This window comes from Podarcis pityusensis, assembly GCF_964106645.2.
Source record: "Podarcis pityusensis genome assembly, chromosome: 1".
NCBI lineage: Eukaryota > Metazoa > Chordata > Lepidosauria > Squamata > Lacertidae > Podarcis > Podarcis pityusensis.
In genome coordinates this window covers 42,501,527-42,516,117 of record NC_138028.1, presented here as the reverse complement: position 1 = coordinate 42,516,117, position 14,591 = coordinate 42,501,527, and the positions used below count along the sequence as shown (strand labels likewise).

Below are 14,591 nucleotides of genomic sequence, written 5' to 3'. Positions count from 1 at the left end.
TGCACAGCCCATCTTCATACTCACTGCCACCATCTCCAGCTCATGTACTGTTCGATTAGTTGCTGATCTCAGAGCTCTTGCCATTCCAAAATTTGACTTTCAATGGACAAGCACTTTCTTCCCTTTAAAACTTACCAATTACAGTCCCTTTCGGTGGGTAGGGGGCAGTATCATGAATAAACTGTTTCAAGAATAGATTGTATCACTAAGGAAAATGCACATGAATACCCAAAGGCAATGACTCCAGGAAGATAATTGCAACAAATCATATTTCCTTTTTCCAGACTATACTGAAAATGAGTTCAGTTGCATGAGTAATTCTTTGTTAGTCTGTCCCAAATCCGGAGTGGGGGCTAGAATAGTGCCAATAGGAGGTTTTCCCCCCCTAGCTGCATAATTTTCGTCAGGATTGTGGCTGGGTAGGAAAGTGTTAAACTTTCTTTCTCCAGTACACTACAGTACTGGAGAGCCAGTGTGGTGTAGTGGTTAAGAGCGGTGGACTTGTAATCTGGTGAACCGGGTTTGCGTCTCCGCTCCTCCACATGCAGCTGCTGGGTGACCTTGGGCTAGTCACATTTCTCTGAAGCCTCTCAGCCCCACTCACCTCACAGAGTGTTTGTTGTGGGGGAGGAAGGGAAAGGAGAATGTTAGCCGCTTTGAGACTCCTTTGGGTAGTGATAAAGCAGGATATCAAATCCAAACTCTTCTACTGTGATCTTAGTGAAAATCCTCCTGCACCTGTAATTAAATAAAGCCTCCTGCCCTGCCCCCTTGCCCCACCCCACAAACATATCCTTAGTCAAGGAGTGCTAAGACAAGAAGCTAGAATTTGACTTACTCTTTTTGGAATTTTCTAGCTATTAGACCACACTATTGATAGAAGCAGTTTCTGTTTATTTGGTCTATAGATGTACATCAAAGATGGTGTGGCATTATCAGGGCAGTTACACTGGGGGGGGGGGAGAGACGACAGTATACATATGCACAAATTGTGCATTTTAAAATGAGACTATAACAGAATCCGCAAATGAACAGAAATTCCATGCAAGTATGATTAGATTCCTCCTATCCTAAATTCCATTAAAATCTAGTCCAGAACATCAGAATTGCTCTTAAAAGTGCCCTTGGCACATTGCCATTTGTCTCCTATGATTTTTCGTCTCAGAATTGTCCACATATGGACAGTAACACAACTGCAAAGCAGCACAGTATTTCCACGGCCACAGTGGGAATATGCAGCTTATATTAGGCAAGCAGTTGTTATGCATGAGAAGGGAAACTTATTCCAGGAGAAAGATGTTGTTGTTGGGCTTTTATGGCCCATTAAATATAGTCTGCTTATTCAACTTTATGTGTGTATCACAAATCACACTTGTTTTTTTATTCCTTGCTGGTGTTTGAGTTAGAGCTTTCAAATTAAATCGGTGTGTTTGGACTTGCCTTTATAAATGAGATTGTTCCTGAGACTTAGCCCTTGCCCGTACAGCAAACTTAAATCTCTTGCTTCTTCCAATAAGTAGCATTGCTTCTGTCTGTAATTAGGAGCAATTATGCCATTTTTATTTCTCGCAGCATAAAAATGCTTTAGGAAAAGGGTGAAAATACAGCTACATTTGCATTTTAAAGCTCCACTGGAGTGGGAAAACAAAGCAAACCTGTAAGACCAACCACCACAGCACAGGCAAACAAAAAAATATAGATACGGTTTGTTAAATCAGGGGTAATGAATGGCTTATTCTTTTATCAGCTTTGACTTGAGCTCCCCTACCCTGAAACCTGATAAATTAGATAAGGGGTCAGCAACCTTTTGCAGCCATGGACCGGTCCACCATCCCTCAGACCATGTGGTGGGCCGGACTATATATTTTGGGGGGGGGGGGGGGAGAACGAATTCCTATGCCCCACTCAGAGATGCATTTTAAATAAAAGCACACATTCTGCTCATGAAAAACACTCTGATTCCTGGACCATAAACGCGCCGGATTGAGAAGGCGATCGGGCCGCATCCGGCCCCCGGGCCTTAGGTTGCCTACCGCTGAACTAGATAACACCATAACAGTACTTGGAAAGCAGTTCTTCCCCACTTGTAATCATCGGGGCAGAAGGTGAGGCTGGAAGGCAAGAAGTGATCATTGAGTCTGGTAATCAAGTAAACAGTGGGGAGCAAGAGAAGAATGGTAACTCTGATCACAATACCCACCGTGCAACCACCTTCAGTGCCACCATAAGATATATACAAGGTTATAGCCACATCCATAAAATACTACTGTCCCCCTCTCATGAAAGTGTAATGAAGTCCTTCTTGCTGGAGACACAATTCCCAGCCCAGAGAGTGTAATTTGAGCACCAGAATCAGGTCATTTGCAAACCCAGCTTCTCCAAGCACACCAAGGTGGAGCTCGCCCTCCAGCAGAAGAGTGTGAGTGCCCCATCTCACAGTGCTTCGCCAACAGCAGGTGTTGTCCAGCAGTGGCAGTGGTGAAATTGCATTTATTTCAGAAAAGCAGTTTCCCACCCACCTCCTAGAGTGGTACGAATAGCAATTCCCCATAGGAGTTCAGAGTAGTGGCAACAGCGCTGCTCAGTATCCAACAGTGCTGCTGCTTCCGCCACCAACCTCTGCTGATGAGGTTTATTTAATTTTTTTATAACCACCCACCTACCTGCTGACACACCTGAAGTGGCAGCATGGTGATGTAAACATTAATGACTGAAGTCCGTAGCACAGACTGGGTACCAACGGTGCTAGAAGTTATATAAAAATAGTAATGCACATGTGACCTGAAAACAGGTACAAAAGAACAGCTGCCAGTGGAACAAATGAACAGGAAAAATCTCAGCTTCATGTTCATTAATCTCTTTTTCTAAAAGGCATTAGCAACGCCCTCGTTCTGTGTTAATACAGTACTGTAAGATTGGGGTTTAAACAGAAGGGCTTTAATGAGTCCAGGAGTAGTGCTAGAGATTGACAACAGTCCTAGCCAAGTTGCCAAGTAACAACTCCCCCCTATAGTTTGGGAGATTGGCTGATAGTTCTAAACTGCTGCTGTTCACAATGGCTAGGAAATATCTGAAGGGGAAATAACTGTTATGAATTGGGGGGGGGGGGGCTGTACGCCCTTCTAATTCCTGGATCCAGCAAGTGTTAAAATCTGAGCAAAGATTCAGATTCCTGGAATAGTCAGGCTAGTTTCCTGGTGAGGTAATGGGTCATTAAGGAAACAAAGGGAGTGACTCTGTGCCAGATGCCAAATGGCACAAACTTGCTGGTAGTTAGAAAGACAAAAGCCAGAGTGGAGAGTGGCATGATGTGAGCTAGAAGCTGGAAGCTGGAAGCAGCAGGCTGGGAAGCTAGAGAGTCAAAGCAATGCCTTTTTCTGGCGGAATCAAAGGCTGTGGCTATGGGAGAAGGAAGACCCTCTTGGGGTGTTAATGCTGCGAGCCCCTCCATCATAGGCTGAGGTTGTATATATGTGTAAATAAACCACATATCCTAAAGACACCACAGTCTCCACTGTGTCTCATTCCAAGAAAACTGAACCCTGGGTAAGCACCTGGAACTCCTGGAAACTTGCACTGCTCAGAGATTGGGGTGGCATGCAAAATAATTCTTGCATGCACCCCCAGCTAAGAATGAGGTGATCTCCCTGTGAAGAGAAATTGCCTTGACAGTGACAAAGTCTGGCACATAAATGGAGATTCCTTCCAAACCTCCTGTCCGTTGAGCATTCATCCCAATTTGGTTGCACAACATTTGTGGGAAGGTTCAAAGAGGGCCATTTAGTGAGAATTCTCAGGGAGGTGATGCAATTTTCTGTCAAGCAAGTGGTATTCCACATTACCTACTGCATTTTACCGTCACTTTCCTTATTGCAAAGTCCAATTTGAGTGGTGAGGGAGAGACAATTCAGCTTTAGTTGTGCAACCTGAATTTGTCAGTATGAACTAAGATAGTGAACTTTCCTCTATCACTCCATCTGCACACTGAGGAAAACTGAGTCACTTGGATTTCTGCTTTCCTGGAAAAAGTGCTCCAATTAGTTGTATTTTCCCTTGTATACTGAAGAATATAACCTCCCTGTAAATATACTGTACGCATTGCTTTGCTAAATATTGTACTATTTTAATAGTAACTTTAATAGAGTCTGTGTCAGGAAAAGAGGCAGCAACTCACCTGTTACTTGCTCTGTGTGTGTGAAATAGAAGATACTCTGGAATACATTCCTTCTCTTGGTGTTAGTTCGCAAACTGTGGCAGACAGCTCCATAAATCACTGGTACATGCTGTTAGTCTAATGACAAATGTCTGGGAATAGAAATTTGATTTTATGGTTTTTATTATATTACAGTTTTAACAATCAGCTTGTGAAAGATTAATGGCCCCTGATGAACCTTTGGAATTAAGATGAATATGCTCTTTAGATGCTGCGAGTGCAAATGTTGTGATGAATCTGGACAATCTGAGCATCTTTATAAGAAGGATTGCCGTAAGAGCTAACATGGTTTATAGGCAGTTTCCAAAAACGGAGGCAAGCATGAGCAAGAGCAGACCTCCTGTGCTCTCACTCCCTGGTTTTTGAGAACTGCTTAAAGAAACAATAACAAGGAACACAGACTTAATCCCAACTCAGACTCCTCATCCTCTGATATCATAGTAGATAGTCAGTGGTTACATGCTTCACCTTTTCTTCTTAATGACTGGTTGTTACTGGTGGAAAACATGGAATCTTGTCTAAGGTTGTGTTCAAGACCCTCTGCTCTGCAAGGAGATGGAGCTCCCATATTAGGCAGAACAGCTATTATCCAAAAGGGAGTCCTATCAGCATTTGACAACCCTCATTTTTTGTGTGATGTTTTACAGATGGGATGCCAAGGAAGGTGAAGAAATGCCCTTTGTAAAGGATGAACCTGATAAGCAGGTGAGTCTGCTCTATCGAGTGTTGCTTAGATCAGGAGTGGGGAACCTTTTCTGGTTCTGTGGGCCAGATCCTTATCAGCATCTATCCTCGCAGGCCAACTGTGATGGGTGGGTAGGGCCACCAACATGTCCTTTTGGAGCTCTTTGCAATCCATTTTTGTTTTAACAACCCTGGATAATTTGGTTTCATCAGCAAGCTTTGCCACCTCAGGTGGGCATGCTTTGAGGGAAACAGGCTCCTGAGAGAGGTTGGCAACCCTGGCAAGCCAGGTTTGGTCCACTGAGCAGAAGTGCCTTACCAAACAAAATAACACCAACCCTTGTACTTTGCATTACTTCAGAAGAGATACAGCCCTTGGTTCTTAACTCATCAAAGTAGGGTAGTGTCTTCCATTAACTGGGGGGCAAGCTGGATGAGATTCTCACTAATGCCTTACCAAGCTCCTGGAGGTTTATGTTTCTTGAACTGAAATGCATTTAACAAGGGGTTGCAGATCTGACTGGAGTAAGGTGGTGGAGGAGAGAAAGAAGATGCTTAACTCTTTCCCCTCACACTGCTTTAGTGTAGATACACACACAGAAACACATCTAGATGCTTTCCCTCCCATGATGGGAAAGAAATGATCCTGTATCCTCCCTGCCCAGCCTCAAGGATTGGGTTGTAGCTATGATGTAGCTATGAACTCTGCTGTCACTGCTCCCAGATTTTCAGCTTCATATAGCTACATTTCAGTTAAAAGCAGCAGCAGCAGATTGATCAAACAGTTCCGAGCATCCCTTCTACTTTGGCACACAGAGGCTTGCACTGGGAAGGTGAGAAAAGCTAATCCTTTAACCAATGCTTATGAGTATGAGGGAAGATCCCTGTGTTACCAGAGTGGCCTGGGAATTTCTTCAATGTTGCCTAGTCCCAGGTCACTCCAGGGCCGCTGAATAATTCTTTATTACAATAAAACAATTATCTTATATTGTGTATATAATATATGCTGTCTCTCCAATAATAAATCATTAATAGGCCATGCAATGTATTTCAAAATATGCCAAATTGATTTTGAAGGGTTTGGCCTAATATGGAGATGTTTGTGTAAATGATAAATTATTTCATTGCAATGAAGAACTGTGCATATTTTAAAGTACTGTACATTTTCCCACTCTGGTTGCTAGGTGTGTTTTTTTTAAGGGCCATTTGCACCTCAGTTTTTTTTGCACGCCCCAGCACTGCTTATAAACAGGAATTATGTGAGCCAGACAAATCATTTCCTGCGTCAAGTGTGGTGTAGTGGTTAGAGTGCTGGGCTAGGACCAGGTCCAAATCCCAACTAAGGCTGCAATCCTATAACCCCATGTTGCCTTTGAATTCAACAGGGTATAGTTCTAAGCAGGAATGATTAGGATTATGTTGGAAGCCATGAAGCTCACAGAAGAAGGAGAAGGAGAAGGAGAAGAAGTTGTATACTGCCCTAGACTCCTTAGGGTAGTGATAAAGCGGGATATCAAATTCAAACTCTTTTCTTCTTCTATACCCGCAAGTCTCAGTAGCTGTGCTTTAGTTTTCTCTCTAGTGAAAGGGAGACTTTAGTCACCTCTGGTAGCCAGCTACTGATACCAAAAGCTTTGTAAGGGTAATCTGTTGTTTCTTTAAGTCAATTGTGTAATAAGTAACTAAGCAAAGTTTTGTCTTCTGTCATTCTAGAGATCCTCGACCAATGAGCAACTGAAAAAACAAGCTCTGGCTAGTGAAGCAGTCAAGGAGCATAACTTCCCAGCAGGCCTAGAGAATAATATAAAGCCCCCAGAACACAGTGCTCCCTTGCCTCAAGCCCAAAGAGATGAATGGAACCAATCTGCAGGTGAAGAGCAGGGTGCAAATGAAAAAGCCAGGAGGTGCCTAACCCAGGGCATGTCTGCCGCAATCAGAGCGGATGAGACCGGGGCAGATCTCAAACTCAGTAAGTCAGTAACTGGGACTGATTTGTCTCCCAAGGGCAACTATATGAATAGCAGCTCTTCTCAGGGAGCGCCTGGGAATGTGGTGCAGACTTCTGGGTGCGACCTTCAAGAAATCAATTCCATAGTCTATGAAGGTGGCTTAGACAAAAGTGCGTATTGTGAACGGAACCTTTGTGGGGAGAAGGCAGGAAACAGTAGTGAGCTGTTGAACAAGGAAGGAGGAGGTGGTGAAGGCCAAGGGCTGATAACAGTAGGACAAGTAGAAGAGAACCAAGTTGGTGGCCTCCAGAAGGAGATAATACCTGCGAAAGAAAGTGACACTGCAGCCTGCCTTGTTCGAACAGAGGAGTCCAGGCCTCCATGTAAAGAAATTCCAGACCCAACAAATGAATATGCACAGGAAGGGGCACAAATGAGGAACAAGGAAGAAGACCAACCCCAGTCGTGCAGTAACAAAGCACAGGATTAAGACCGAACACACAGGGCTCCGTAGAGGCCAAAGGTGAGTGCAATGCTAGCCCCTCCACTTGGCATTTTATGTAGATTTCTAGCCTGCTCTGTCCCAAGAGCTCAAGCCTGGTAGCTCAGTTACACCTAAAAAGTTACACCATCCAGGAAGTTCTCCTGCCCATCCCCTACTGAAATGAATCATACTTGGCTCTTGCACTGGTAGGACTGTTTTCATTCATTACACTGAGGTTTAAACAGAAGAACCCCCTCGTGGATTCAGTCCTTGTCCTTTAGGAGCACAGCTCACAATATTTGACTGGCCACTTTATGTTGAAGAGCTAGGCATTATTGTGATGACTCTTGGAAGCTGCATTTTCTATAGGTTGGTCAATTCCCACTTACTAGGCACAGATCCTAACATTGCATGAATGAATCTGCCATTACGCTGCTAAACGGTTCACAGCAGAAGATAGTAAGCAACAACCAGCTTCCAAATGATTACAAGCTGTAACGAGAATGCAACTCTCTTCTTCAAAGCTGCAACTCTTAATCTTGGGCAACTCTGCTGTGATCCTACTAAAGATCATCAAGACCATTCATTCATTTGTTCAGATTATCTAGTTGGGGGTGAAAAGGAAAACCCCTGCAGAAGCAGAATGCTCTGCTCCAGCAGTGAATGCAGTATGGGAGGTCTTTTCTTCCAGGTTATACTTTCCAGACTTTTAGGTTTCAAACAAACATATTAAGCTGCCATTCCCAACCTTGTTCCAAGCTGTTTCCTTCCCAGAAAACCACCAATATCCACAGAGCAAAGCTGAGAAACGTTGAGTAAAATGGCTAAACTAAGATTTTTCATGCATTCTTTTACACACACTAATCTTCTCCCTCCAGTGAAATGAATGGGGCAACCAAAGTGCAGTAGAACTCCATGCACAAATCAATGCTGTGAGATGACTCTAGTGTTAGAGCAGGGGCCTTAGGCAACATGGAGATGGCAAGCTGCCCAAGGCTGGCCCAATGAGCCACATGTAAAGTTAGAACTTGATTTCCTTTTCAAAAACTAAATAAATAAATTGAATTTACCATTTAATTTTAAAGATGTTTATTTTAAAAAATGTTCAATTGTTTATACCCACTACAAGACTATTCAGCATCTAAGTAAATAACACGGGAAGTCTCAGATTTTGAAATGGATCATATGATATTTCAAACGTAGGTAAACCTTTGAAGAGCCGAATAATCATGCTTTTGAAATGTTAAAGCAGTTTAGTGTGCTTACAACCCATGTTAAAACAATGTCAATGCAAATTGTTAACACACACACACGGCTTTGCAGTATTATTTTTGTGTTTTATAATTTATTTTATTTTATATTAGTCCTGGTCTTCTGATCTGCAGATACAAGAAATGGTGCTAAGAGGAACCATACGTGAGAAACTATAGCAAAACCCTTTGCTTGTAACATGAAGTTTCTTTTTTATCATTATCACCATCAATCACTATTACTTATTAATAAGACTTGTCTAACTTGATGATCTGAAATTGCCTTAGGTTAAAAAAAAAAAGACTTGGTAGAATGTTGAGGTTCCTGCTCGTCCCACACATTTCATGTCAAGTTGTAAGACCATCTTTCTTCATATTGCCATCATCAGTGGAGCCCTTATGTCGGTGACAGATTTCACACATAGAGCTGTTAGCTGTGACCCGTTTCTCCAAGGAAACAACTCAGGAACATGTGACTTTAATGCTTTGCAGCCGGTACCTTATCCATTGATGCAATTTCTGTCAGAGAACAAGGAAATGCTGCTTTTTTATTCAGAATAAAGATTGCCTCCAAAAGCTGCCCAAGCATTTTCCCCAGGCCTAAAGAACATTACCTCCAACCCTTAGCACCATTTATACATGCCATTGTATAAAATAATATGCACAGACTAACAGACACTCTGGATAATACAGACAAAACAGAGGCAGGGAAGAGCCTTTTTTGCCCTCATCTTCTACCAACCCATTCCTCAACTGCTTGCTAGAATCTGTCCCTGGTAGCTGCCTCCATGGGCATGGCCAGGATTTTTGTTTGGGGGGGCAGAACAGACGTGATTGGTCAGTTAAGTATTTCTATTGTTTTACTTGATCGGGCGCGGGGGGCGGCAGGTGCACCCCTGCCCTCCCCTTGGCTATGCTCATGGTGTCTGCCACTTCCAGAGCAATCACACTGAACTCAGGAAATCTGAAGGGTCAGTGTGGGGTATTGTGAGTGTCAGACTAGGATTCCGCAGATCCTTACTCGCTGAGCTCAAACTCCCACTCAGCCATGACAGTCTCTGGCTGACGTTCGTGGAAGGGACATAACTCATCAGAAGAAGGCCTTAGGATGAATCTCTGGCATCTTCAGGTAGGGCTGGCAAAGGCTCTGAAACTCATCTATCCCACATTTTATTCACTTGAGGAAGACGCAATACACACCCCCAGGCAGATCCCACCTTGCAAGAATGTTCATTTCACTCTGCCCCAGTTGGCACCAGAACCCTAACGAGAATGTTTTCGAAAGTCATGTTTGTTCTTAAAATTCAGCAGAATAATATACAGATTATCATCATGGCCAAGAAGGGGCAAAAGAACCTCTTACTTAGCAATAAGAAATATCCTGGATGTACACACATCTATAAACTTCATTTCTCACTTGCCCCTAGCAGACAAATTGAGAAGTGCTCGTCTTTCACTCTCAGGCATATGCACAGAAGGAGGGAAGAGCTGGGGCATAGGGATCCTCTCCTTGCAAGGGCTAGCCCAGTCGGTACAGCATGAGACTCTTCATCTCAAGGTCATTGGTTCAAGCCCCATGGTGGACAAAGGATTCCTGCATTGTAGCAGGTTCGACTAGATGATTCTCGGGATCCCTTTCCAATTTTATGAAATAAACAGGTTACTGTAGATAAATGGTGGGTTTTCCTTTCCTGTGGTGTCCGGCTCCTCCCCCAATAATTGTTTCAAAAGATTTACATGTAGAATCTGCAACAAGATGTTGCAGTGTGGACTGCTGCTGTTCACAATTCCAGCCATTTCCCATTTTGCCATGGTTTTCCTTCCCATGAGAAGAGCCTGCTGGATCAGGCCAATAGCCCATCTAAGTCTAGCATCCTGTTCCCTCAGTGGCCAACCAGGTGTCTGTGGGAAGCCCTCTCCCCATCAGACAGACAGACAACCTTCCATGGTCAACAGAGTCAGTTTGAAAATCCTGCTGGAGGCTAAGTGCAGCCAGTACCTCTAGCCTTTCTTCACATGAGTTGCCGTCTTAAAACTTGATCATCCTCATAGATAGATAAAACTTTATTCACATTAGCCAATGGCCATAGAAACAGTAAAACATTACAGTATACGCAGAAAAGGAAATTTGATATAAGAGCACAATTTAAAGTCCTGAATCAGCAGTCAGTTAGTGGTGATCGTCCCATAGCTGCTCTCATCCTCTGCTTCAAAATGACAATAACCCAAAGCATAAGCCGAGAATCCCCTGCAGAACTCCCCCCCCCGCCCCAGTTTTAAAGTAAGAGGGCCAGGGAAATCAACAAAGGAAACAAACTACAAAAGCTTTTCATTCAGTTATATCAAACCAATTAATTTCAGACTCTCCAGAGAAAATACAGCTGGGGTAAACTTCCAAAGCACAGTGGGGTGCTGACGTCAGCGTTCTCCCCTGACGTAAACAAGAGCAGTACAGCCAAAGTCTTGCGAGCTGCGGAGGTCAGTCTTAGAATGCAAGACAATGCTGAAGGAGTTGGCATTATTGAGCAGTACACGGAATTCCTCTTCTGATTAAAAGCACAGGAACTTAGGCAATAGAAATGTTAACTCCCACCCTGCTCCGTTCCTCCCTTATATCTGAAAGGAAGTGGGTATAATATATTAGCTAGAAACTGGGTTTTTTTGTTTTGTTTTTTAAAAAAGAGGTTCTTAGAATTTGCACAGAAAGATCATGGAATAGAAATGACAGCTACATGGCCCATTTTTTAATACCTCTTAATGCTAAGCCATTTGTAGTAAAATCTGCAGTGCTTACAGCAGAATGGATTGTACTGCAAGGTATAGGACTGCAGCCTTACTCAGAAATATTTATTGGGGGGGTCATGGCAGATTTGGGGGGGAAGGCTTTTCCTTACCTGCCAACACCCATTTTGTGTAAGAGTTGCCCCGAAAGAATTATAATAGGCTGCCACACCCTAGTCAGTCCAATTGCTTGGGGAGATCCTGAGCCCTGCTGCCAGGGACTTCTCCCTTCAGCCAGCTTCAGGAAAAAATAAACAAGGAGATGAGCTTTGTATTTACTATACTTCCCTGAAGCCCAGAGGAAACCACTTAACAAAGAACCTTTTGAAATGTCTTCATGATGCAAGGGATAAAGTGTGTCCCAGTGGAGGAGGAAGATAATAATATTATTATTATAAGATAATAATATTATTATTATTATTATAAGATAATAATATTATTATTATTATAAGATAATAATATTATTATTATAAGATAATAATATTATTATTATAAGATAATAATATTATTATTTATGTATACCCCGCCCGTCTGGCTGGGTTTCCCCAGCCACTCTGGGCAGCTCCCAACAGAATATTAAAAACACAATAAAACATCAAACATTAAAAACTTCTCTAAACAGCCAGAACCGCCTACTGAACTAGCTGTAAGCAAGAAAGCAGGTGAGTGGGGCTGGCTGGCGTTGGTGGGGCTGTGCCCCATTTACCCTAATAGGCTAGCCTCCACAGGTACTAAGCTTCACAGCAAGTACATAAAACCAGCTCCTTGATGACTGACTCAGCCTTTGCCAAGTAATTGACTTTTGGGGGTGGGGGGTGGGGAGAGGAGATGAGAAAGGTTCAAGCTGTCCATTAGGGGGTGTTTACAGCGTGCTCATCCTCACAGCATCTGAACCTCTCAGTGATCAGCAACTTGTGCTGGACAGACTCTCAGCTGGGCGAGTAGCTCACAGGAGAGGCCTGCTGCAGCTTTAATTTGCCACACAGCAGTTCCTGACCCTCCTGATGTTGCTTTTGTTTGTTTTCCAGGACAACTTGCTAAAGCAAATCTGGTTGCAAAAGAAGATGAGCACAATCTCCCCCTCTGACACTGACCTTCAGCACCTGACCTTCAGCTCCCAGCGGCGCCTCCCCCTGCAGGTGATGTTTACCTGTCTAGAAGCCACTTGTGCCCTAAATTGTCTACTCAGTGCCGAAGGACAGAAAAGGCCTACTTACAAGCAGCCTCCTGAGGAGAAAGGAAAGGAAATCATGGCACTTGTATTTTGTACCTAACTCCCCCCTACCCTTTATATTGTGGGCATGTGATGGGCCATGAGTTGTCTACTGTATGCACTTTATTTTACTGAATAACTAATGATATTTATAAGTTGGGTTTGCTTTGAAGATAATTTCATTTATTTTTCTCCTCACCACTGGCCAACGGATCTACTCTTTTGTTGCTTCCAAAACCAAGTGGCAAACTTTACAGAGTTTGGGCTGGGCTTGAGTTTTATGGATGTTCGGCCAGTTAGAGACAATGAAGAAGAAACCATTTTCTTAACAATAAAGGTGGCTGAGGAGATAGTAGATCCAGCAGCCAGGAAGACTGTGTTATGGCTTTGCACAAGTGTGGCAGAATGATGAGAAGGGACCAGTGGTGTCACAGGTTCCACACAACTGATGGCTACAAGTTCATTGAGGTTTCTCTAGAATGCTTTCTCTCTTTAACCTTCCTGTTTTTGAACCTGTGACTATCATTAACTTCCTCATTTAATACAGGAAACAGTACTCCCTTCCTAAGTATTTTGGCTCTAAAAGGAGGCAGCTCCTTCTCGCTGCTGCCTGTTCTCTTGGCCTCTCCCTTTGAGGCTAGAGGGAAAGTTGATGGTCATGTGTGTATGAAGGAAACAGGCAAATCGTTATCATTCCCAATAGCAAAACATCCAGACTGAACTTGATTTTGGCTTCACATTCGTTATCATTCCCAGTAGCAAAACATCCAGACTGAACTCCTTGATTTTGGCTTCACTCCCAAATCAAAACATGGTGGAAGAGAAACCAGATGTGCAAAAACATACGTTTGTTTGTTTGTTTGTTTCTTGTATGTGGTTATGTTGTAAATGGCTGTGATGTTAGAGCAGAGATGAACGGAATCCAAAAAGTAATTTTGGCACCTCCTGTGAAAGCACTCAAAGGTTTAGTGGATTGCAAACAGAAGTACTAGGCGGACCAGACAGCACCGAGATATGACGGTGCCAGTTGCTGGCCTGCAGGATTCCCTGTACCTGGGAAATGGTATTGCAGCATAATTCCATAAAGCAGAACAAAGTTTGCAAAGCATTGTCTCCTCACTTCTAGGATATGATAGGAGCCAATTGCACTTGAGCACTGGGGTTTTGTGAAACAATCTAGCTACGTGTGAGAAATGGCCGGCAGAGGCGACTCCAAGCACCAGCAGCAAATGTCTGCATTATGGATTGGCTCCCTAAAAATGCAGTGGGCACAATCCAGCTGAAGTTACACACCGTTGCAACTCCTTGATTCCAATTATAATGTTGAAGAATGTGCTCAGCACTCCTCACCCAGGAAAACAACAGGACCTGATCCCAGATCACTTTTGAACTTGCTCATAAGTGATCTGGAGTAAGGGGTAAGCACGGAGATGACCAAGTTTGCTGACAACACCAATTTTTGTTCAAGGTAGTAAAAACAAAAAGGGATTGCGAGGAGCTTCAGGAGAATTTGTCTGACCTGGGTAAATGTGCATTAAAATGGCAAATCTGGTTCAATGTAAGCAAGTGTAAAGTGATGCATACTGATTGGAGGGGGGGTGGAATTACTAACTTTACATACGGTTTGGCAGGGCCCGAGGAAAAGGAAACTAACGAGGGAGGAAAGATGTAAGTTATGGTGGATTGTGCAATGAAGATGTTGACCCAGTTCACAGCAGCTGTGAAAAGGTGACATCCATGCTGGGGACAATTAGGGAAGGGGTTAAAAATAAAACTGCCAGTATTGCAATGTCAAACTATTTTATGATGGGGCCCGATTGGAATACTCTGCATAGTTCTGGCCCCACATCTCAAAGAGGATATTGTAGAGCTGGAAAAGGGCAACTAAAATTATATTAGTGCTGAAACCCCTCCACGGAACCGGGGCTTTTAAATTTAGTAAAAAGGAAAGTAAGGCAGGGCAGGATAGGATAGTTTTATAAAATTATGCATTGTGTTCAGAAAGTGGGTGTAAGTT

At 43.3% G+C, this 14,591-nt stretch overlaps 1 protein-coding gene across 2 annotated transcripts in view; it reads left to right on the top strand.

Annotated features, from left to right (window-relative positions):
* Window positions 1-14,136, top strand: part of CCDC9B (coiled-coil domain containing 9B) — a 53,828-nt gene extending 39,692 nt beyond the window's left edge. For both annotated transcript variants that reach the window (XM_080996976.1, XM_080996977.1), the window contains exons 11-13: window positions 4,861-4,918; window positions 6,611-7,369; window positions 12,390-14,136. In XM_080996976.1, the coding sequence (XP_080853102.1) occupies window positions 4,861-4,918; window positions 6,611-7,336 (784 nt within the window). In that variant the 3' untranslated portion in view covers window positions 7,337-7,369; window positions 12,390-14,136. The remainder of the gene's footprint in view (window positions 1-4,860; window positions 4,919-6,610; window positions 7,370-12,389) is intronic.
* The last annotated feature ends 455 nt before the right edge of the window (window positions 14,137-14,591 follow it).